Source organism: Filicampus tigris, chromosome 1 (assembly GCF_054856515.1).
Source record: "Filicampus tigris isolate MCC_2025a chromosome 1, RoL_Ftig_1.0, whole genome shotgun sequence".
In the NCBI taxonomy this organism is placed as follows: domain Eukaryota; kingdom Metazoa; phylum Chordata; class Actinopteri; order Syngnathiformes; family Syngnathidae; genus Filicampus; species Filicampus tigris.
The window spans coordinates 31,959,827-31,986,114 of record NC_141217.1 but is presented as its reverse complement, the minus strand read 5'-3'; the positions used below and the strand labels follow the sequence as shown (position 1 = coordinate 31,986,114).

The 26,288-nt window shown below is 42.3% G+C and overlaps 1 protein-coding gene across 8 annotated transcripts in view; it reads left to right on the top strand.

The window, feature by feature from the left end:
* The window catches only part of nckap5l (NCK-associated protein 5-like), a 50,052-nt gene that overhangs the window by 1,027 nt on the left and 22,737 nt on the right, over positions 1 to 26,288 (top strand). For 2 of the 8 annotated variants that reach the window (XM_086032808.1, XM_086032785.1), the window contains exon 2: positions 363 to 463. Coding sequence is in view for 2 of the 8 variants with exons in the window: in XM_086032766.1 (XP_085888892.1) it covers positions 17,030 to 17,075 (46 nt within the window). In the remaining 6 variants the exon portion in view is untranslated. Of the gene's footprint in view, positions 1 to 362; positions 464 to 3,577; positions 3,749 to 16,952; positions 17,076 to 24,614; positions 24,942 to 26,288 lie in introns of those variants that run through there. The other 6 variants (XM_086032800.1, XM_086032775.1, XM_086032766.1 and 3 more) reach the window with 5 other exon arrangements.

Genomic DNA, 26,288 nt, shown 5'->3' with positions numbered 1-26,288 from the left:
ACAAAACACTGGACTTTAATAATTGAATGAAAATATTTGGAATTTGGCAGATAAATTGGCAGTAGTTTTTCGAATAAAACAAGCTCATTGTTAATTCAAACACTTCTAATCAGAGACGGATCAATTTTCAGTAGCAGGCAGCGGCTTTATATGCAGGTGTGCATGTTGAAAACAAGCAAGTGCTCAATAAAATGGGAGACATGCAGAAGGGCACGAAAGATGATGAAAGCTTAAAAGGCTTTTGCACAAGTATTTGCCGGAGTTGTATTTGGCAGGAAAAGGACAGTGTGGAGAAAAAAAAAAATGGGGGCGGGTATAGCAGATTCATGCAATGACATCACTTTTCCTCAACCCAAACACAGCACAGAGGAGCGACGAGGAGGAGGACAAATGAGCCCAGTAACAGCAGAAGGAGATTCTACATTTCAGCCAAACCGGCGTCGAGGACCTCCAAGAAAATGAGGTAAGCGCCTTTGTCCCCATGTCGTTATCCGGGCCGAGGATGAAGGAAGGCTGTGGTGGTGATGGTGGAGTTGGTGTGGATTGCGGAGAAGGCTTTGCTTCGCTTGGCTTGGCTTGGTTTGGCTGCCGCCTGTCGCAGCCAGCAGGCCGAGCAAGGGCGGTGTAGTTTGGGAATGGGAATGGGAATGGGAGGGCCCGCCTGCTGGAGCCCCCGGCCCAGCGTTCGGGGTCTTGGGCTCCATCCCCCCCCCCCCCCATTTTTTTCTCCTTGGATGGCAGCTGCCACTCGTTGTGGAGGATTGTCAGATCACTATTTGAAGCAGAAGGGCCCAAGTTGCCCCTCACTTTGAATTTGGCACATATTGAACACATTCAAAATAATTAGCAAGCAAAAAAACGTCACAAAAAAGACAGGGAAACGCTTACAAATAAGGCTTTCAAAACAGACTACAGTTTGAAATTGGGTTGCCAAACGCAGGTTACAGTTTCAAATTAGGGTGTTAATCCCGGGTTATTATTATTTTTTTAAATTTATTGTCAAGGTTAACAGAAAACATACATCATAACATTTGTACAATAACAAAACTGTATAACAACTATATACAGTAAACACAATGCAAAGAGAAAAATGAAGCCATGCCCATACCCAAGGAATCATCAGTATCTAGTATCTAACAAGATCCAAGACTGGTCACCATCTTCTTTCAAAGATAGGAGTCTTCAGCTGTAGTTGTGCTGTCAATTGTTTTTGTTCTATTATTAGATTTTTTTTAATCCATTGTGCAACTGTAGGTGGTCCAGGTTTCAACCAGTTGAGTGTTATAGAATTTTTTTCTTCAAGTGACTAGGAGGACCTGCGGGAAAAAAAAAAAGATCATGGGACCAAACCATCAAAAAGTACATAGAGTGAAAAGATCAAGGGGAAGTTTCACTGCAAAAAAAAAAAAAATCAAATATGCATTTAACATCAATCCAAAAATGTTGTTGGATGGGGCAGCCCCCCACAATGTGGATTTGATCACTCACAAGTCCACAATTCTTCCAGCATGTGTTACCAACTCTACTTTTAAACAGAGAACCCTGTCATGGACTCCTCCCCGAAAAATCTTAGCTTTCCAATCAATCTTATTTTACAGTTGACTTCCCATCCCCCTATGACACCCAGACCAGACATCTCCCAAGGTGTCATCATCCATTGTCACATTTAGTTTCATTTCTCATTGTTATGGGTTGTGTGTTGTCTGACATATCCCTCAACAGTTTGTGAAACGTCAAGGACACTTTTTCATTACGATTTCATTCTCAGTCAAATGAATGAAGTGATTTTCTATATGTGGCTGTTCCTTCTGATATGATCTCAATCCCTATGTTTTGTTAGATAATTTCTTATGTGTAAGTACTACAGTACTCACTTGAAGGTAGGTCAAATTTGCTAATACTTAGTTGGGCAAAAGTTTTAACAACTGATTTACAGTGATGAGTTTATACTTGGCCCATTTTTCAAAGCCCCTGTCCACGACAGATGAAAGGACTCAATATTCTTACTAACGACATGGCTCGTTTTTGCACCTGATTCCAGATGTTGAGTCTATGTTTTAGCCATAAATTTGTCATTTGTATTTTCTTCTGAGAATGCAGTCTTAGAAATTGAATAATTGAGAAGGAAATACCTGGTAACGAATGCTCCTCCTAAGAGTCCCATGGTATTTCTGGGTCCCGAATGATCCAGGCCACTCCTGATATTATATCGGTCGACCAATAATATAGTTTGATGTTAGCGAGTCCTAGCCCTCCGTTTTCTTTACCAGACATCAATAATTTAAGGTGAAACATTGGCCTTTTGTTCACCCAATTACAATTTGATATTCATTTGTCTAGTGAAGTTCTATGTTCCCTAGTCAAAATGCGGCATTCTGATTAATATTGCGTTTGTGGATTATGAATTAAACAGCAAAATCCACCCATGATTGGTTGTTACCTGGGCCCTGTGTAACTGTGATGTCAATGACTACGTTTACATGCAGTCGATATTTGTGTTAAGGTCAAAATTTCAATTTCTGAGTCATTCGAAATAACCTGTTTACATGGCTTGAGCGGAGAGAGTTACCCCCTACATTTGAATAACCGGCGATTCATGAACGTCATGACACAATTACACGTCACCTCCACTTGTTACTTGCATCTCGTCAATAAAACGCATTATATTCATGCCACTCACCGCACGAATAAAGCATGATATTCGGACATTTTAAAAAACAAAATAAGGGCATATTCGGTTTATCGCGCGTGTTTATGTGGCTTTTAAAAACCCGAATACTGCCAATATTCAGGTTTTAAAAGATTTATTGGCTGCATGTAAACGTAGTCATTGACTCCGTGTTAAACATAGTCATTTTCAGTCGACAGCAAGTGGCAAAATGGCTACCCCTTGAGATGGATAAAGAACGGGTGGATTTTGCTGCTTAATTCATACTCCACAAACGTAATAACACGTCAGTATAATACGTCAATCGGAAAACCGCGCGTAGACTAGTGGTGCCGCATATAACGTATTATTGCAATGAACATTTTTGACTTTTGAAAAACAATAATCTCGGAAGAACATTCATTTCTATACGTTCAGTCCTTTCCAGGAGAGAGAGCGGAAGTACATCCCATTTATTCAAATCGAATTAAATTTCCTTGGACAATTTGCCATAATCTGATAAAAACAACAGTGTGTTCTTAGAAGAGTTTGCCTCAGTGTTTGGCTAGTCTAAATGAGACAAGGTTATCTAATTGTGATGGCCAGTTCCTGACAATCATTAATGCTTCTGATTTATTTGTGTTAATTTCACAACCTGATACCTGACTATGCTAAGCAGGGCGAGAACACTGCATTAGGGTTTTAAACCAGGGTTCGAGTTGCAAATTAGTCTTTCAAACCAGGGTTTGGGTTTCAAAGTAGCATTTCAACCTACGGTTAGGGTTTCAAAAGGGTTGAAAAGCCAGGGTTGTGGTTTCAAAGTGAGGAGGTTCAGAAGCACGCCTTTCAGTCACACAATAAACGTGACATTTTGGTCACAGGGGAAGAGTGAAAAGAAGGAAGTCCGCTTAATTGCACAAGTTTGGTGCTCGTGTAAAAGGAAGTCCACATTTCATGTTTAGCTTTACATTAGAAACAACTTCTTTCTGTCCTGAAAGCAAAAAGAAGGCCGGGGGAACCGATTGAACTTTTTAGCAAGGACCCTCACACTCCATTCGGAATCAGTATTCTTTTTTTTCCTCTCAACTTTTCTTTATGCAGGTAAGACACTTGACAACAGATTATCATGTGCAATGCTGACCTGGTTGCAGATAGCAGACTGAAACCAAAAAAAAAAAAAGATCTTAAAAAAAGCCTTTTAAACAAGGATTGATGAGGGTTTCAAATTAGGGAGTCAACTTAGAGTGTTTACCAAAACTATTATGTAGGATATCTAGGATTAGGGTTTCAAATGACAAAACCTCAAACCTGGGTTTAGATTTTAAACAAGGGTCAGAGTTTCCAATTAGGGATTCGGTTTCTGGGTTAACGTTTTAAACAAGGCTCAGTTGTTTCAAAGTAGGGTTTAAAGCTAGGGTTATGGTTTCAAAGTGTGGAGGATTCAAGGCAGGGTTTTCAAAGTGGCCTTTCAATCAAGAGTTAGAGTTTCAAAGCAGGCTTTAAAAACAGAGTCACGCTTCAAGACAGAGTTAGGCTTGTAAATTACTGTGTTTAAACTGGGGTTAGGGTTTTAAAGGAGGCTTTTGAGACAGGGTTAGGGTTTCAAGACAGGTTTGGAACTGCAAATGAAGGTGTACAAACATGGGTTAAAGGGTTTGGGTTGTAAAACGTAGGTTTGGGTTTCAAAGTAGAGTTTCAGGCCAGAGTTAGTTTTCAAATGATGTTTTCATTTAACCACTTGGTCAGGGTTTCAAGATTTCTTCAGGGTTTCAGGCCAAGATTAGGGTTTCAAGTTGACATTTAGCAATATGACAAGCGTCTGCCGTCTTGGTGTTATTTTCTCACAAATATGGAATGAAAACTGAAGAATGAGAACTTTGAAAATCCACCACAAGCAATCTATTTAGGAGAAGAAAAAAACAATTGATGACTTACAATTCATCTGCTGCTCTTCCCAACAATGAATCGAGTTTTTAGGGCAAGTGGTGTTATTGAATATACCACAGTTATTTGAACACGTCAACTTGAAGAACTTCTTTGGAGGATTTTGGCTTGGTGAGCTTATTTGTGGGTATTTTTCAACTGAAACTTGCATCCAATCATGGAAGGGCTTCCTGGAGTAACAGGAGTTGCATATCCATTGTTGTCTCGCTCTCATTTGAAGGAGTCTTTTGATCAAATTTCCTATAGGCGATATCACACGAAAACCTTCCCCTAAAAAGGCCCAGACGCAACATTTTGACACACTTGTCATTTTTGGCAAGTCTTGTGACATTGCTAATTCCAGTGATTCGGGAGTCAGAAATGATGAACGATTGCCCACTTCCTTGTTTTATCTGAGTAAAGGATTTAACAACACTGCACTGCTAGAAAAAGAAGACAATAATAATAATAAGCATCTCTGGTTAGTACAATGTTTTATATTCTTATGATGTGTTATTAGATAAATGATCGTGAACTGTTATATTGTAGTGACGAGGTTTGGAGTTGAACGTTGTAATGGAGTCACTCGTAGCGGTACATTGGCTCGACTTCATGGCGGATGTGTGGTTTCAGTTCTCACTCGGTGAAGGTGTGAAAGTGAGTGCAAATGTTTGCCCGTCTCAGTGTGTGCCCTGACTGGCGACAAGTTCACGGTGTCGTCGACCATTCTCTCAAAGTCAATTGGGATCGGCTCCAGCTAACCCGGCAAGAGCCAGATTGATCATGTGAATCACTCAAAGGCGTTCACCACAGTATCAATCTGGGACTGTTCCAAATGTGATCTGTTTCGGGAAAGGCGGGACATTCAGTACAATACTTGGAGCTGATTGTGCGATGTGGCAAATTGTGCATGCCTACCAAACTTGGGTTTTGATCAATCACGGCAAAGAATGAAAATGTTCACGAGTGGAGCAAACTGGTACATCAAACTCTCACCAAATCCAGTTGGTAAAAAAGCCAGCTAAAAATCTCGGTCTTCTTATTTCAAAAATGAATCTGTGGGTGAATCTGCGAGAACAGAATTTTACCGTCCATCCACCAGTGTCGCCATGTCGTTTTTTTGTTGTTTTTTTTTGTTTCCCCCGGCCTCGGACCTTCTTGTTTTCGTCATAGCCACATATCCCGCCCCCAAACACAATGTGGCTTTTTGATTGGTCTCGTAACAAGTCAGCGGGCTCAGGACAAGATGGATTCTCACTCACAAATTCCACAAGAATTCAGCTTGCAGGCAAGGTTAGACTCCAGCGCCCATGATCCTAAACAGCAGAAGTGGTGTCGAGAATGGATGGATCTTGTCATGGACGATAAACGGTTGAACTGTTTTCGTCACTAGGAACTTTGGCTACTGTTTCCTAGAATTACTACTAGCCTCTCAGCATTTTGAAGAGACAGAATTTTAGATTAATTTGAGTTCTTTCGGTGCTCAGCAAACTTTCTCTCGATCCAAGTATTTTCGGTGGGTTGGGCGTGGTGGGGGGTGAAGGCCTACGTCTGAAAGGAACCGCCCACCACTGATAACTACACAATATGAACAATTGTGTATAACTGCTTGAATGATTGATTTTACTGTGTTTAGTAAGTGAAGTCAGGAAGTGGCACTTCTCCTTATTCACGTCTTCTACTTTTCTGTATGCGGTCCTTAGAGGAAAAAGTTTGGGCACCCCTGATCTAGGTCCTGAAGCTGATGTGGCCAATCCAACCAGATTCAGTATTTTGACAAGAAATGTTGTCATGTTGCTAATATTAGCGCGGGAATACCAGGTTAAATTAGAGTTTGAAACCTAGGTTCTGGATTGAGGGCACGGTTAGGGTTTTGATTTAGGGTGTCAAAAACTGAAATAGGTTTCCAAATTAGGGTTTTAAGACAAGTTTAGTGTTTTGAGCAATAGAAGGGCTTTTCTTGGCCCAAGTCGGAAATTCCGATGATCAAGCGAGAGAGAACATCCGCGTTGAAATATCCGTGCAGCCTATTGTCCAATTTAATGACGTGTGTCCGTTGAGCCAGAACGCGAGCCAAATGCGCTCGTCGTCATCTGAACAAAGACCAGAAAGTCTGACGTCGCCCAATTAAGGCTGCGGAAAGGACGCTTGCCATAGCCGCTGTAAAATATTCCACTTTCGCTTAAGTGAGGCTTAATGATGAAAGATTCCCGGGATTATGATTAATCAGATGGCCGATTTCATCAGATGATATTAGATTTTTTAAAAATGAGATTGATTGTTTTTGTATTATATACATTAGCTAGAGGTCTTCCGATCAGGGTTTTATGCTGCCGATTGCGGATCATTATTGTGATCGTATGTAAAAGCAGCTATTTGCAAATGTCCTATATACTGTAGTGTAGATCAAGCATTTCTGGTGCAATGCAGTAAGCACACTAAACAGGTGTGTCATATCCAGCCACTCGCTTCCCAGAGTGCTTTGTGTGGCGCAATACATTTAAGTCATGAAGTTATAAGGACGTTAATCCTTGTCATATGTGTGTTTGTCAGAGATGGCAAGTAATGAAGTACAAATACTTCTTTACTGTACTTGAGTAGTCTTCCCCAGTACTTTATAATTCACGGAGTATTTATTCTTTGGAATACTTTTTACTTTTATCCGTTACATTCTAACTCCAGCGTCTGTACTTTTTACTCGATACATTTTCAAAACAGGATCGTTACTATTGTTTTACATAAAAAATACATTCGAACATTACTTAAAAAATAAATTCGACCAATGTTCGTGGCTAATTATATGAAGGGTTGCACCCGGTCCCGGACTTCCCGGCTCCAAGCTCTATCTCAAGCTACGGTATGACATCACCCGAGAAGACGCTATGCTACCGCTACCCGATAATTTAATTGGAAGGTGAAATGAAGTAAAATGATTGACGACGTGGAGTGTGTCGACGTTGAAACTGTCATATGATCTTGACTCAGAACTAACCAGCGGCAGCGAGTCAGGGGCTGGCTGACGCCCAGCCATGGCCTTATCTGAGAAAACATATCAAGGTAAAGCTTAAAGCTGATTACCCTTTCGTTAGCTTGGCCCTGGTTCATGGCGTTCGTTTTATACTGTTTGAATGAAATTTGAATGAAACAGCAGTTCATTAGTAAAAACTTGATTTCAAGAGGTGGGTCTACCTGCAATGTGTTAAGTGACGACCTTTCACATTTAATAGCCTTCAAATTATATGACATAATTGCACTTTTACTCAAGTACCTAATGTCAGTACTTTTCCCATTTCTGGTGTTTGTTACCAGTAGTTGAATGTGTCATATTTAACGCTCACGTTTATGTGACAGCGTTGTTGTTTTTCCCCCAAACAAGCCGTGACTTTAGGTTGTGAGAAACAGTGACATTCAGGTCAATTCCTCCTTTCAGTCTGCAATGTGTTCCACATTGCTTTTGAAATCTAACTTATAAATATAGAAAACTATATGTTGAATTAAATTATTATTACATCACGATCAATCGGGGCACTCCTGTTGCTCACTAATGATTATTTTAATAATCTGTCAATTTTGGGGGCGGATTAATTGCTGAATCAGATTTTTAAAAATTTCAAAATTTGTATTCCTTTATTAAAGAAAAACAGGACATTATTTCAAATTGACAGTGCACAAAATGCACAAACTTATGTTTGTTATATAATTCAATTACTGGTTTTCCAATCGCACGTTTTTGGTACCCAAGTCCAAGTCTTTGGTTTTAAGTGTCTGCCAATACGGAGACCCGACCAGATACCTTAGCACTGACTTCTTCTGTTCTCTCTTTTTCGGTTTTACAATGTTTAGCTACTCCTCGTCTGCCTTTAGTGATAACAATGCTTATGAGAAGTGTATCTTATTTGCCGCCATGGAGGCGAGGAGTAGTTACAGAGGACCATCCGCACCACAGTAGGATAATGTTTAGCCGCACCAGCTAGCAAGCGCAACTTGTAGCTTGTGTCTGTGTACCCTGAGATGGGCGTGGCTCAGTGAAGACAAACAACCGAAAGACTCGAATGACAAGGAGTCCTTTAAGCCTAATGAGGAGTGTTATTTATTCACGTTGTCACGATGCTAAGCTGACTAAGCAGGCGTCAATACGCACAAACGGGAGTTGTTTTTGTTTGTCGGAGGGGGACGTCTGTGAGCGAGGGGCTCGCTCCCGATGGCGCAATTTCACACGGCTGGTCCAACTCGTACCGCATGACATCAGCGCAAGGGGAGTGGGCGACTTTATTGGTTGGCGCTTGTCGCCTGTGTCGGCGGCTAATTGCCGCCAGATGTGCCGCGCGCTGCTTCGCTTTTTTGGCGGCCGCTGTGCACGACTGCAGACGCGGGAGGAGGGAAAACTTTTTGCTCCCTTGTCTTGACCGACCCTTTGCTTTTGTTTTGTTTTTTTTGAACGTCACAACGAGAAGCCTGTTGCTTTGAAATGCCCTGCCAGCAGTGGTGACAAGCAGCAGGATAATACTTTAATATTGTCCCTGTCCTATGAAAAACACTAATGTCCATTTTTGTATTTTTTCTTATTTTTACACGAATGGTGTTTCTGCGTTACTGACATCGCATTAACGTGAATTAAAAAAATAAAAAATTGGACACGTGTTTTTTACAGGACAGCGACGATATAATATTTCATATAATATCGGTTGATATAGTCAGCCAGACGATTAATCGGTCGGGCCCTACAATGTACCATCATATAAATAATCCAGGTGTTCCACCCACCAGTTTTTGTATTGTAAGTGATTGTAACTTGTCCGATAGAAATAAACAGAACAAACCGAAGTAATCCACAGTCAGGGAAAGGTTCATATGGCCTCGTGTGAAGAAAGATCAAGGGGGTATCATGGTGCTCCTTGAAGATAGCAGGGGGTGCAGACGGGTCTGCCGAGCCTCCCGTGGATAACAATTTTCGGGCATGCGTGTGTGTGTGTGTTGTGTGTCTCTGTTGTGCATGTGGCGTTGTGCATGCATGGCCGCACTTTGAAGATGGGTTCCTTCATTATCAACCCATTATCAGTCAGACCCTCCTAACATCCCCCCTCACCCCACCGACCCCCCAGCCCCTCCCGAGGGGCGTTAACGTGCTTAGACACCAAAGACGTCGGCGCCGCCAGCATTAGCATCTCCAAATATTGGCACTACCTCACCGAGTTGCAAGTTGGCGGCTCATAACGGAAAGCAACCCTATCTCAACTCATCATTCCCAAAATGGAAATAATGAAAATGCAATTCATTCCCACTAGACCCGCAAAAACACCCCAAATTATTTTTTGTAACTTTTTTCCTCAATATTGCAAATGCAATTTTATAAGTAACTTTTCTTTAATACGGTCCTCTTCCCATCTGTTTTTTTTTTGTTGTTTTTTTTACAAAACATGCAATAACTGACTCTGTGTTACAATAAACACCATAAGATTTATGACACATAAATGTTTTGGTCTTATAGGTTAGGCTTCTTATAAAATAAAGACAAACAAACCATGACTTTTTGACAATTTGAGTTGTTAAATGAATAAACACTTTGACTTGCAGTCTTAAAAGAGTTCACTCGGGCTGCCACAAACGATTATTCTGCTAGTCGACTAATCACTAACAGCGGTCGCCATTAGCCGACTAATCGGAACATCATATCATCGCTGTCATGTGAAAAACACTTATGTCCATTTTTTAAATTTTTTTTGTATTTTTACGTGCCTCCATCTCGTCATCTCACTCCCCACCTCTCTTTTGTATTTTTGACGAACCCCGCATGGCTTTTTAGGCTGTGCCTCACTAATTTTGGGAATCAAATCTATTTCCCTGCCTTACCTTTCAAAGAGAGCAGCTTGTGCTTCCAAATTCTGACGATGTTTGCATGGAGGGAACACAAGTACCACTGCAGATATGAAGCCTTGAAATGCTCAAATGACATGCCTAACATATGAGGCAGAATGACTGTGCTAGGCAACACGACTCAATGGTTTTTCCGCCCATGTCATTTGCGTCAAAGCGCACGCGCATCAGATGCATGTACCTTGTACCTCGCTTGTCGAATTTAATGATCCATTCCTTCACTGAGTCCAAACGAGCCCTTTATCACACGCGCAACAGCGTGCCCATATTTGGAAGTGCTGACCTAGCAGCCAACTAGGAAGTAAAAAGTCTGGCTTTTCCCACTGGTTTAGATCTTTCATTGTTACAAAAGAAAGCCCCGGTCTTTGCTCATTTTAAGAAGAAGGAGGAAGAGGAGACGAGATGTATTTTTCATTCCTTCATTGTCCACATGCCGTTCCTTATAAGTCTACCAAAATCGCGGTCAATTGCTTGCCAGCCCCTCTCCTGTTGGAAACGATTTCTGATATCACGATGGCGGCGCTCTAAAATACAAAGTATCATTGTTTTAATCCAAGGTGAACATGAACATGCGACTTATGCCAGGTTCCATTTGTTACTAATATTATTTGGGAATATTGAGAGGAGAGGAGACTGCGCATGAGATGACGTCATATGAGAGCGTCTCTCTGCCACAAGACAATCGGGTGACTGTCACCAAAAATAATCATGGACAGATTGCTTATCCATCTTTTGTTGTTTGGGAGAACTCCGGTCACGATTGTGTCAGCGTTCACCGCATACCGAGCCGTCATGAAAAGGAGACGGCAAGGTAGATTGTTTACAAACCCAATTCCAATGAAGTTGGGACGATGTGTCAAACATGTATAAAAACAGAATACAATCATTTTCAACCTATATTTAATTGAATACACATATGTATACCGTATTTTCCGGACTATAAGCCGCACCCACTCCGTTAAAAAAAAAATAAACACTGAAAAAACATATATAAGCCGCACCTATCTATGTTGAAAAATTAGATAGAATGATTTTCAACTATAAATGTACATGTACACCTGAACAGACACAGTGCCTTTTAAAACGGCAGCAACTTTGCTGATTAAAATGGAACAGAATCAAGAGAAAATAAACAGTCCTTATCGCCATTTCACTGCCCGCTGCCGCTCCAGTTTGTCAGCTAATGTCCACCAGACTCCACCTTTTATGCTACGTTCACACCAATCGCGGGTGAAGCGTTCCTCTTCGCCTCATTCGCTCGCGTTTGACCGCGGGAAATTTGAAACCTGACTGCTGCGACCGCTCATTCGCGCACAGAGGAGAGGGGAGGGGCTTCGCTTGGTAGTAGACGACAGCATTTTTCAACATCGCGATCAAGTGGCCGACATACTATGCTAACGCTAACTTTATTGCTGTCTTGGTAAAATTCGAGTGAACAGGACGCTGTGTGGCAGTGTGTGACGTAGTATGTCCAATGCTGATTGGCTACCACGAGGTGAAATGGCAAAAAAGTAAAAAGAAAATGTATATGCGAGGTATGGGCGGATTTTCGCTGCTTCGCTCCACGTGCCACTGCTCCAACCGCCTCGCGCCCGCCCTCGCGAACTACATTGACTCCAATTGAAACGCGCCGCCAGAAACGCTTCCAACAGAGGTAGCGTGACTGCAGCATTATTGTTCTACTACATTCTACATATGCACCTAATGCTATAACGTAGTGCATAGCGCCCTCGCCTGTTGAACTCTTCCAACTGCAGTCACATCCTGTTAGAGCGCCCCGAGCGGTGGAAGAAAAAACGTTTCATAACCTAGGATAAAAGTAGCGGTTTATAGTCCGGAAAATGCAGTCATTTTTAACATTTACCACACAAAATGGAGCACCTTTTAATTAGTCTCCTTTAAACCGGTATTAATCTTTATATATCAGGAACATAACACCAAACAAGAATAAATATTTAGAGCCACTAATAGCAGTTGTAATTTATTTCCACATGCCCTCTGCAATGTGCTCATGTATCCCTGGTTGGGAAACACTGCTTTGGACGACCTAATCCAAAGCAGTGTTGATGGGCCAGACTTGATTGATTACGATGAGGCAGGCTGGAAAGCTTTGGTTTTCCCACCTCACTATAAGAGCTGGCCCCTCTGCATCGAACAAAATAATGTTCACATAAAAGCAAAGCCTTGCGTCATCTTTGTCTTCTTTTAAAGTCATATGAAATAATTGAACTGTTTTGTCAGAAGCTGCTTGTTGCCAATGTCAAATATTTTTCCAATACAGTATATCTTGAGTCACTGTCAATCTTTCCGTCATACGAAACTGCGATATGCCAATTGAGATGACTAAACTACTGTCGATCATTAAATGTGGTCATGTTGTAGCGGCCCAAAAAGGGTGCGACTAAATTTATGCGAGTGCGACCAACTGAAAAAGTTAATAAGACCAGTGTTACCAGCGCAAAAGTTAGTCAAGAGCCATGAATTGACAAAATTCTACCAAACACGTGTTGCGTAAACATGAGTCTGTAAATCACAAGTCAGACTACAACAATAATGTAAACAAATCTGCGGTTTTATCACTTCAACTTTTCATGCTTCATAAAACAATCATACAGAAAGAAACATGTGGCCTGCACTTCTTTAAAAAGAGAATGAATAATACTGAAACAAGATCTCAATCTGAGTTGACCCGCCCTCTGTTATTTACATCGTTGACAAAAGTAAGGAACCTATTTTGACCAAGAAAAGCTTCGAAAAGACAGCTTTAGTTTTTCTTGTTGTTTTAAAATGTGGGGCACAAACGTGAAATGAATTTGCGTTTGCGTGCACATTGCCTTGTCCTTGCAGCTGTTTTCCACTGGGCTTCCCACTTCCTCTTTCCTCTCCTTCTTTGTCATTGTCAAACTATTCAGACCTCGAATTCTGTGCATCATGCACGTAATTAACCACAAATAAGCTCCGGGACTCTCACACATCGCTTGCGCTGTATTTGGGGTTAAGGGCTGGACGATTCTGAAAAAAAAATAATAGTCACATTTTTGTTTGATTGAGATTGAAATCATGATTTATTCAAATGATTATTTATTGATTTCAGAACCTTGTATTTGTTAAAATACTAAAACTCAAAATTATCCTCATAGCCCATTCAGACCAAGCGTCATGGGCAGGGATTGGGGGTTGCTGCCCGCCCTGAGAGTCAGCTGTGCCTGCCTTGGATGAGAAGCTGTTTGGAGAGGCAAAGCCTCTATTCTTCTTACTATCTTGATCTGTCGTCATTCAATTCAACCAATCCCATAAAGGCGACTGCTAGCCATTCACAGATAGAGGGTCAGGGAGTCATTCAATCCGACATGAATGTTTTCAGAAATGGCGAGTCGAGTGGCCCCCGTTGCTAATTTAGCATTCAGATTTTTTTTCGAATCGTTCCACTTTGAAATGTATCGAGATATTGGCGAATCGTTCCGCTTTGAGATATCTCAGAGCTAAAACCAAGAAGGAAACAATACTGACAAATTCATTCAAATGTGTGTCAAATAACAACAAAAACAGTAATTGCATCATACACTATCGAAGTGAGCCGTAGTACACTGAAAAAAAAAATGGTTGAATTTGCTCAATTTTATTTTGTCAAGAGATTGCACGAAATAAAATCACCTGTATCCGGATACATTTTTAAAGTAGATATATAGTCTGCTTAAAAAAAAATCCATGTGGATTCAGATGATTTTATCTTATGCAACCACTTGACAAAATAAAATGGAGTAAATGATGAACATCATTTTTTTCATTGTGTATCGAGTCGCACCGTTATCTCACTGTGTCGAACCGAACCGAATCATTCCACTTCAAATCCAAAATTCCAAATTCCATTCCAAATCAAACTGTCCTTGAATCGTTTCACACCAAACACCTCGAAAACCGTATGGAATCGTCTTTTGTGGAGAGATGCACCCCCCTAATCTTTCCCCATTGCAAATGCCAGGAATCTATTCCAGGCTCCCAAAGAAAAATAACACGAATGTGTTTCTTAATGAGGAAAGTAACACTGCAATATTGTACTTTATAAAAAAAACATAACACTACTGACATGATTCAAATGAATGTGAAGCACTAAACAGATTCCATGGACTTTGTGCTGCTCCTTCTGGTGTGTGTTCTGTCTGCACTACGTGTGTGTCAAATATCTGTCGCTTAAAGTGTTATTACACTGCAACAGCAATGCTTTTTGTTAGCCCGTCTGCCATATTTTGCATTGTGTTGTTAGCATTAAGCTAGCAGGGATTCTAAGAGAGAGAGAGAGCCTTTGTGGTTGTTTAAAATACACAACTTGTGATTGTCTGTTTAATGTTTAGTTTTACAGCGACAAACATCTCGAGGCCTGAAGCCTTTTATGATCGCTCGTATCTCGAAAAAGTTGTCACTTGTATCTCAAGTTGCCACTCGAGATGTACCTACATGTATTTATGGCGGCACTGTTGTAAAGTGATCTGATCCACACACTCTTTTTTTTTTTTTCTCTCTCTCTTCCTCACACACATATTTTGTATTTTTTTGGAAAAAAAAAATCTGGCAGCAAATTGTCAAACACAACACAATTTTTTGTCGGTTTTAGTTCAGCAGTCCGACAACTGATTGCCTGGGGCCAGTATGCTGCTGTGTCAGGCCATGCCTGGGGCCAGTATGCTGCTGTGTCAGGCCACCACATACCTGACAGATGCTGGACCGACTGGGCCGGCGCAAAAAATCTTTTTCACCCATACATCCTGAGTTGTATTCGCTTAACGCGTTTGAGCTTTTTTTCCTGCACGGCGCACATTTTTTCACACGTCGGGTTAACAGGCTTCATCATCGACATGAAAAGGGATCATTTCCCTCCGTAGAGCTCTTCTGCAAATAGCTTTTAGTGTTGAGGATGCTGCTGCATGAAGTATTTCTAATCGAAATTATCCAGTCTGAATCCAGGCAAAAAACCACATCATAATTTCATTGGAGCGTCATTGTCAAGTTTTGAAGTTGTTTTGGTGAACTCAAATCCAGCCCAAACTTGAAAAAAAGGCTTTGCACACTAGAAAGGAGGTGGACAGCTCAAAAAGTATTTTACTTCTTTTATTGATTCTTTGGGTTGTTTTCAGGAGAATTTCTTTTAGGTTATAAACCAGCAGTTCCTCCGGTGAACTTTCAGAGTTGAGTGTTTGCGCTGCACTGGTGCCTTAAATAAAAATAATTGGTGAGCTGTGATTGGCTGATGGTGGTTGGTTGTGGTGGATTTTACTCTGACCAGGTGCCTTAAATGAAGGTGATTGCTGAGCTTTGACTGACTGATGTGGTGGTTGTTCCAGGTTTAGCTTGACAGTCGTGTTTTCGTCAACTTGAAAATTAAGACTGGACACAAAAAGCAATTTAGCTGTCATTATTTCGTCACACGGCACGATTCAAAAAGGGACTTTTTGAAAAGCTGTGAGTCAGAGTTACAAATCAGTCTGTTTGTATGTACAGTATGTGTAATAATTTGAAACTTAACCGTATTCCATCATGAATGTGCAGAGCCGCTAGCTCTTCTGACAGGGCCGCCACCACTTGGATCAAAAAAGGCACAAGGTTGGAGCGTTCATGTCAGCAGGTAGCCAATCGCTTTTTGCCCACCTAACTGAGTTGAAAATGCAAAGCAAGCAAGACAAAAGGCGCTTCTGAAGCTTTATTGTCACAGCTGTAGACCCTGCACGTCTCTCAACGGCTACTCTAGGGGGAGGGGTGCGTTGGGGCGTCTCTCTGCGCGCACATTAGCGTCCATTAAAGTGTCGCGGCCTCAATGGGCGTTTGTACGCCGCAAGTGTGATTTACAGCTGGAAATTGGGACGATGCGTGCCATTTCGTGCCAGGCGCAAACCGTTCAAATGAAGCATCTGCTGCTGACGCACCGTTGCATCTTCTTCACACAGGGTGCAGCTATTGATTTTGATCCTTATTGATTTCGCCCCTCGGCTAATTTTTCAGATAATGGATACATCATGTTGCCCTTTCTTGGTCTCAAATCTTTTTATATGACAAAAGCCAAACTCTGGAATAGTCCGCCCGCCCAAAGATCTGCGGCTGTGCTCTCGTCCCATGAGAGAGCTCGCTGGTGTGTCTGGCTATAAACGAAGGTTGAAACCAAATGCAGCGCCGACCATATTTCCTCGCAAGGAGCTGAAGCGCTAATGAGCGACGAGCGAAAACCGTGCTAAAACGATGCAAAAGACAGGAGGCGTTTTAATGACGTGAGGAAGCCGGAGTTGGTCGTTTTCGGTGGTGTCTGCTTGCCAATGCCGACTGAGGAAGAGAAGCGGCAAACATTTTACACTTACAGATGTCAGGTTGCTTGACGTGGCATTTAGCGTTGTCATTTTTCCTCCATTGCCAATTCGCTGACCGGGGGTCAACCGAAGCTGAAAAAGTATGGTCCAGGTGTGTGTCCAACACCTCTGCTTTGCAGTAATAGATAAAACCTTATTTTTTTGTCCCTTTTCAGTCTAAAGCGACCCCAAATTCTATGCATCTTCCTCTTCATGGACGTTTGTCGCCGAAAAACACCGTTCTCAGCTACAAATGGCGACAATACCCGCGACCTGGGTACCCTTACCCATGATCACTTGTGAGTACTTGAGCCACCTGTGTCTACTTGAGGATTTGCTGTTGTGGTTAGCACTCTCTTCTCTCACATGTCACTTCCTGAGGGAGAACTTTTCCACGGGCACGGGACTCTTGGCCGTTGTTTTCTTCCTTCTGCCTGCTCTTCAGTATCCGTGACAATGAGCTTGTCGAGCAGTCGGTGCTGACTAAAAGCCAGGATAGCAGAGCGTGTGACAAAAGGGCCTTTATCTTCCACAGTCATCCGCAGTGGCTTGCGTTGGCTCGGGGGGACCATGTGACCGTCTCTCATTCAGGTCAAGCCGGGCCCGTTGATGCGCAGATCCTCAGAAGGGAATTCCCTCGGTGGGCCATTCAGCCCTTAAGCATGTCGCTATGCATTAGTGTCCAACAATCCTCCATTCACGTCGTTTCAAGTCACTGCAGTCAGTGCTTTCCATTTTCTCACTCAATCATGAGCAACAACAAGAGCTATAGCAACAACAACAATTACAAGATAGATTTTCAGAGAACTGTTCTGGATTGTCCGTAATTTACGTCGCAAATCTCTGAATGCGACCGCATTACGCCCGGAGCATTTGGTACTCCAGATCTTTAAAAAAAAAAAAGATTGATCACGTTGCCCAAACTGGTTGAAAGCGAGCAAAAATACTGAGTAGATCATTGTGATCTATGTTTGACAACACGTCGCTTTCGTCGGTGTCTCCGGTGACGTGATGCGTTGCTGCGGAAGCTCGCAGACCTGCCCAAAGTTAGCTGAATACTAACGAATTGACTCGGCCCCGAGCTAAGTGTCATAGATTCATTTTGTAACAGTCATTATTATTGTAGTATGGTACCACGCCACACAGTTATTAATTTGTTACTTCTCCTTCCTTGAACTTTTCCCTACACTTTTTGTCATGGACTCTGTCGTGTGTACTTAGACCCCTGTGCTCTCTCAAGATGAATGAATTTATTGTTTTGGCTACCTAATACACAAGTACCTATGGAAATCAACCAGTCTTTGCTCCTTTTGCTATCCAACGGCACAGGTCCATGGCTAGCTACCTCCTCACCTTGTTTAAGTGCAAATACCAAAAGAATTGTTTCGTAATGTGTGTGATTCCATAGCTTCGCATTGTCGGACATCAGTTAAACAATAGGTAGTGACAAAACAAATGGTTTGTAAATTCTATTACTTTTTGAAAATTAAAACAATTTTATTAAACACAACTTTACAATTATTGTAAGTGTGCATACATTTTTGGGACACCCTGTATAATATATATATATATATATATATATATATATATATATATATATATATATATATATATATATATATATATATATATATATTTATATTTATTATCGGCCAGGCCATTTTGCATTTTGGCGATTATCTGCCTTTTTTTTATTTTTTTTATTTCAAGGCCGATAAATTAAAAGTTGCTGCGGCGTGTTTCTCTCTCTCTCCCTCTTTGTACTGCGCAACTGGCCCTCCCTCCAAAGCAGATTGGCCCGCCCACAGCACCATCTGATTGGTTCCTTGTGCAGTGGGTAACAACCAATCATCGTAAAGCTGCCTGTGTCTGTCTCGCTAGTCGGAAGAGCACGGCAGAACAGCAAGCACTAGTGATGATAACAGTCCCCTTAAGTGAGCTGAATCATTAGAATCAGTTAATCAAAAAGAATCGTTCACCGAATCATTCAGCCCCGCATTACCCCCCCCCCCCCCCCCCCATGAATTGACGGCAAAGTACTGGATGTGAAAGTCCGGTCACATGCATTTAAAGCAAAAAGTGTCACTTTTTCTGCTTCCACAGAAAGTCAGTATGGTGGAGACGGCAGCTGCATATGCGACACACAAGAATGACAGAACACTCACAAAAAGCAATGGAGAGAAGACATAGCCGTGTTGGGATTATTTTTATGGCTAGCTGCGTTGAGGATGCACTTTTCTGTTTTCTGAACTTTAAAACAAAGATATGTGAAAGATAAACATTTCAGTTATAGTGGATTCTTAGAAAACTATTTACTGTAGTAAACTTCAAGGAGGTGTTTGAACATCTTTTTCATTGAACTATAAGCCATGCATCTTTTTGTTAAACATTTAAAACAAAACTTGTCTATTTTCTAAGATCTAAAAAAAGCTTTAAAATGTTGTAAATCACGAAAAAAAAATGTATATATAAATGTGCTTAAAGGCATTTAAACTAAGTCAAGTGCTGGAATTTGTATTTTTCAAAATTTTGACACCATTTTAACCCTTTTTTCTATGAATGAATATCGGCCTCCTTAATCACTAATAATCGGTATCGGCCCTGAAAAAAGCATATCAGTCTATTCCTAATATGTATATATAAAACGCTGTTACATATTCACATGTATATATATCTATAGCCAGAGCTGGGCACTTGACCCTTTTTTGCCCGTCCGGCCGCGACCCTCCACCCTTGACCTGGGTACCCTTCCGGCCGCGACCCCCCAGGCATATTCAAAATCATAATTTCTCAACATATCTCCTGGACCCTTTGCTTTGTTGTGCTAGAAGGGAAGCCCATCTCCGATTGGCTGACACGATTCACTTCAAAATATCCACCAATAAAGTTGATTGTTAGGGCTGAAATTCCGAGCGGTGCTGTTTTAAACTCAACTCAAATAGCGCAAATGCAACATTACTGGTGAGAAAGAAGAATAGTAGAAATAGTATCTCATGTAGGGTCACTGATGGTGTAGTGGTACACACGCCTGAGTTGTGTGCGGGCAGCGTGGGATCGGTTCCCGCTCAGTGACTGTGTGTGTGTGCCCTGTGACTGGCTGGCGACCAGTTCGGGGTGTAATCTGCCTTTCGCCCATTGTCAGCTGGGATAGACTCCAGCACCTTCCTGCGAAGTCTGCCTTTCGCCCATTGTCAGCTGGGATAGGCTCCAGCACCTTCCTGCGACCCTGTACAGGATAAGCGGCTTGGAAGATGACACAGATGTATTTCATGTACGTCAGTCATCACTACGGTATTTGCTTTTTCTGAATATACTTGTTTTGGAGGATTTTAGAAGTCTTTGAGGTGCTCATTCTGTATTTTTTTAGAATAATTCACAAAGTTGGCAGCCACTTCTCTCACAAAATAGACTTGTTACTTTTTTAGCACTCCTAGGATGATAATTTGAAGTAAAAAATATGTAAATAGAGAGACTTCACATCAACCATGGTTGAGATCTTGATTGATGGGCACTTGTAAGATACTCAGTTCACAACATTAGCAAAGGTATGGGAATGCGTTGTTTGTTAAGTTAAAGTCATGCCAACAGTTGGTAGGACAACAAGCGACATGTAACATGCTTAATTCCTTTTTCTCATTACTAGCTAAGGTTGTAAAAGAGAGGGTTCTTTTTTCATTGTGTTTCTTATATCCTAATATTTTGGTAACTTTTGTGTAGACGAGCATCATCGATGCTTCTGCATTAGGTCTACACGCCATCATCCAATTCATTGACAACTAATTTGATTGTTTAGAGCCAATGTTGAACTTAAAAAAATGCCCTAATCGTCGGATTTTAGCCTCTCAACAGTAAATATTCTACGATTTCTGTAAAGACTGATTCCATAAAGACTGACTGATTATGATTTGTGTTTAATCAAAATAAGACATTTGTATCTGCTTTACTTTGGAAAAGCAGATACAGATTACTCTGTGTGTTACTTTGGAAAACAATCATCAAACTTTTTGCAGATTTTCTTTTGCGATGTTAGGAACCAAACCAGTAACTGAAAATTAATGAATTTATAGAAAAAAAGTATACTATAGTTTATTAGGAAAATAATGGAAAATAATTTGCAGCCTTTGTGAATGAATAACCTGTAATAAGGGTTATTTAACATGTAGTTAAATCCGAAACAGCAGTAGTCGTGTAAACATAGCCCTTCGTTGCTATGCAACAGTGGCCAAGAAGTAGCTAGTGAGGATAAGTACAAGTGCTATACAAATAAATATATAGATATAGATGTGGTTTCTGGATCTATGGATGTGTTTTCCACATTGCTTGTTTGATCTGGGCTGGACTCTGCTTCCCTCCCACATTGTGCTCAAACCAGCACTGTCTTCCTGTTGCCGTGGCGTCCAGTCTTCCTGTCTGGTGTTTGTGTGTGTGTGTGCGCATGTGTCCATGTCTTTTGAGGATGTGGCTTCATTATTGACGAGAGCGCCAGTGGGCCAGCTGTATGGCGGGCATAACACCCGCAACACCATCATTCAGCCCCAAACGGTTTAGCAAACAAAATTTGGTCGGCATGTCTGTCATGCGGAGATCCTTCCAAAACATCTAAAAAAAAAAAGTCTGCCATTTTGGTTTGAAATTGATATTTTATGGTCATTTTGGCCATTTCCAGACGTCAGACTTGTTCTACAGATTTTGTGAAATTGCAACCAAATTTCCACATATACTAGACCAGTGTTTTCTCAAACTTTTTTGAGTCAAGGCACTTTTATTTCATTGAAAAAATCCAACAATATAGGAGTTATATTGTTTATACAAGCATTTTTTAACATTGAAGAATGACGTTATAACGTCTTGAATAGGGATTAAATAAACACAAAGAAAAAAGTATTTTATAATGTTTTATATTGATACTTACTCCGTGTGAAACATGGACCTGTTTGGATAAACACACGTCACTAATTTGCTTGTCTCTAAACAAAGACAATTAGCTACCTGCTGCTGCTGCCACCTGCTGGTATGGAAGAGTACTACAATGTAGTAAAGACATGATTAGACCGCACAGGCACACAAATTAGCTAATTTCCCACGGCACACCTGACAATATCTCGCAGAGTTTGAAAAACACTACACTAGACCAATGTTTCCCAACCTTTAATGTACAAAGGCACATACTTCAATTCAAAATATTTCACAACACACCACCAAACAAAAATGTAAAAAAAAAAGTGGATACGTATGTTAATAATGTATCTTTTGCCTTCTGGTGGAAGAGCATTTAATTGTTGTGCCTGTCACTATACAACGCCAACATAGGTAGTTGAACAAATACACGTCCTTCTAATTTTCAGGCCAATTATGTGCGGTTGGAAACAAGTTGTACCAAACAGATGGGCGATGCTGTATTGCAAAAAATAGAAATAAAAAGTAGTTGCCTCCCTTCTTAAGTCATGAATTTACTTTGGCTAATCACATTTCCCAGTTCATTTTAACTGACCACACCCAAGCCTGATTACCTCCAGACCTGTTCAATCAAGAAATCACCCAAATAGGACCTGTCTGACCAAACAAAGTTGCCCAAAAGATTCCCAAAAAGCAGCAACACAATTCCTTTAGCCAAAGAAATTCAACAATAGATGACAAATAAAGTAATTGGCATCTGTCAGTCTGGATAGGGTTACAAAGTTATTCTTAAGGTTTAGGACGCCAACGAAACACGTTGAGAGCCATTATCCACGAATTGAGAAAGCGTGGAACAGTGGTGAACCTTCCCAGGAATGGCCAACCTACAGAAATGAGAGCGCAGCGCCAACTCATCCAGGAAGTCGGGTCAACATCTAAAGAACTGCTGTCCTCCCTCAGTTAAGATTAGTGTTCATGGCTCAATGGGGAAGAGTCTGGTCAAAAATGGCCTTCATGGCAGAGTTCCAAGGCGAAAATCACTGTTGACCAAAAAGAACATAAAGCTGTGTCTTACTTATGCAAAACACATCTGAATGATGACTTTTGAAGGAGAATATTCTTATGAACTGACAAGACGCAAATTGAACTTTTTGGAAGGTGTGTGTCTCGTTACCTCTGTCAAAAATGTAACACAGCATTTCAGAAGAAAAACATCCAACGTGTTGTGGTGGTGGTAGTGTGATGGTTTGGAGATCATTTTGCTAATCCAGGATCTGGACGATTTGCTGTGATGGATGGAACCATGTACTTTTCTTTAAAGATCTTTACCGGAAAATGACCTGTTTTCTGAATCTGAGCCGCCATTGGTGGTTGTGAGCAGTTGTGATGTCATTTTCAGTCGACAGAAGACAAAATGGCCGCCCCCAGGGATGGCTAAAAACGAGTGCATTTTGCTGCTTAATTTATATCCCACAAACGCAAAATTAACCAGAATGTTTCAACTGGTGGGATTGCTGGGAAGATAATTTTGAAAAAAATATGTTTGGGTTGACTTTCGCTTTAAGGAGAAGCGTACTTGGGTTTTGCAGCAGGTCAATGAGCCAAAAGACGTGAGCAAGTCAACCTCTGAAACTATGCAAAAAAGATTTGCGGATAGAACGAATACTTTTTCACAGCACTGTATGTGGGGAGCGCACATGCGTTGAATGAAAGCGCATTGTGTTCAAGTGCGATACCCTGAAGTGTTTGTGGCTGTATGCAAATATTTAGCCCCCACTGAGCATACAATTCAACTGTGAAGCAGTCAGTCAATTAAGGCCAGCCAGGCTGTGTATCAGCGCCTCTGCTGTTGCGTCGCTGTTGGCGTCTCGTGCCGTCATAGCAACAAACAAATGGAATTCGCAAACTTGGACGCCGAACCTGAGAGGCAAACTCTCCAGCTAGCTTTGCGCGTGGCTTTAAAATGGGACCTAAAAGGGGGAAAAAACCCAGAATTCTACTGTTGGCCAGAGTACGGCAAGTGATCCATGTGGCCGAAGTAAGCTATTTTCAACTAAAAAGGAGGAAAACCTTTTCATAGGTTGAGCAGAATGTGCCAATACATTTTCAAATAAGTGAATATGAGCGCTTTTGACACCGTGTGGAGTAGATAAAGCTGTATGTAAATGCATTCCATTTATCTTTATTTAGAAGTTTGATCAAGTTCAGTTTTCTCATTTGTTGGACAATGACATTTTTTTCATGAAAAGTACAATGAGGAACTCGTTCATTATTGTCGACACTAACGAATGGGTATTTTGGGCGCGGGTCCAAGCCTTCCTATTTGGCAACAGAATGGGGGATAAATAATACCCAAATGCGGGTTCCCCAATGCGAACAGTAGAATCCAAAGAAACGTTTGGGCACTATTGTGAATGATATAGTTTATTCGTTTATTTTTTAAGTGCTTTAATGGAATGTTGCTATACATCAACGTATGGCAGCTACTTCTCACGCAGAATGTCCGGAGTAGTCGGCGTCTCCATCGGCTTTTGCAGTGTGGTCTTCCGTCATTTTCCTGTCCGGCGTGCCACTTCTCGGCCGACGCCGGATTGGCGTGTAAAGGCCTTTAGGCTCGAGCCCGGATTCGACCCCTAACCTCAGAACTGTGAGGCGGATGTGCACACCACTCGTCCACAGTATCTCCCCGTTGAGAATCCCACTGATCACAGAAGTGATCCAGGGAGACAATCCTCTTAGCACAGAGCTTTTTTTTTTTTTTCTCCCCTCATGTGCAGGAAGGATATCCTCTCTGGCTCACTCTGCCGGTCCTTTGTGCTCTCCACGAAGGGGTCCCAGCCACCTCCGCCAGCGCAACCCCCTCTCGCTCTTCTTTACGGCAGCTGCAGGGTTAATGTTTAGCAGAGGCAGGAGTTGTAAGGGGGAGGGAGGAGGAGGAGGAGGAGGAGGCGGCATGCGAGCGAGGAGGTGGGGGGCTGCTCCACAGCTGTTGTAGTAGGGAGGCTGCGCTGGCTCGGAGGAAACCTTCCTCGCTCGTTCACTCGTCCTGGAACAATGGGAGACGCGGCCGCCTCCGCCGACGCTCGGCCGGCGTTAGCTCCCCGCGGCGGGCTTCCTCGTTCTTGAGGACGGCACGGCAGAAAGTCGGTCGTCTCGTCCCAGAAATGCGAGGTCGCGGCCCCTCTCGCCTTTTTGGTGACTCGCTTCCACGTTGCGGGTTGGTGATTTGTGCTGCTGACCGGATGACAGGAAACACGCCAGCCGCCAAGGTGAGCCCGCGCGTTCGGACCGCATAGAGCGAGCGCTCCCTTTGTCGAGACGGCTGACCGGAGCTCTTTTGTGCTTGACGTTACGCGTCTTTGAAGTGCGACTTTGATGTGTGCGTGTGTGTGGCGTTTACAAGTGAGGGCGACAGTGTCCACACGAGTGACGCAGGTAGTCTTGTTTTGGTTGGAGCCAACAAAGCCTTGTAAATCTGTCAAGCGACTTTGTAGTGTGCGCCAAACAAAAACAAGACGACACATACAGAGATGCACGACGATACGTCTCCTCTTGTGTGTGCGTGTACATGCAGGTGTGTGTGTGTGTGTGATCTCTCCCAGTAGGTCGTATATGGCCAACATCCAAGCTTTCAGGAGCTCCCTTCCCCCAACTGCCCCCGCCCCCCGCCAGCCCAAATATTGCTTGTGTACCATTCGTTTCGGTTGGCGTAGCCAAACATCAGACAGGAAGCACCCCCCCCCCCCACACACACACACACACACCCTTGCCCACCCGCCTGATTCTGTCTCCCCCACATCGTCACATCTCTTTGATATTCATCCCAAACTTGAGTGTGCAGACAATGGCAGCCAAGTGGCGCGCTTGACTATTGGCCTATATTTTTTTTTTCCGGGAATATTTGGGATGAGTGGGAGGCTTCGTCTTGTGTCTCATTGTTTACATGTGTTGTCGACACTGGAAGTGTTGACTGCTAAACCTTGTCAAAGCGGAAGGACGGCATTTGACGATCGTTGACACAGCCTGGCAGCCTGCGCCGAATCTTAAGAGAGTGCGACCGACGCGATTTAAGGCTTTTGTGCGCTTGAGTCGCCTTGGAATATTTTTGGCCGGAATTCATTGAATCTCGGTCTCCCCCTCTGTATTTGGTCCCTGTCCACAACAGCCCTGGATAGTCAAATGAGGTGTCGCTTCTGATTTTAGGGTGCGGGGGTGACGACACAGCTCATACCTCGGGTCTTGGTTTTTGTCCAGTACACCAGGTGTAGCAAGTAGCCGGCCCAGATGATCTGCTCGTGTTCTATTAAAACCCAGACTGGGAGGGCAGATGCTCAACACCTCTAATCTCATTTCACTTTGACATGAGCTCCGAGGATCAGGCACAGCTCACTTGAAGACGCCTATCGGAAAGGAGGAATTAAGGCGTGAGCTTGACGGCCAAACAAGTCACAGGTGAGCCTGGAACGCACTGGCGTCCCATTTAGGAAAAGTGACAGGTCACTGGGTCAAAAAGCCAATCCCAGCTAGGCTTGCAAATAGGGATGCCCCGATCACATTTTTTTTTTTGCACCTGAGTCCCGAGTCACCTGATTTTGAGGATCTGCCAATATCGAGTC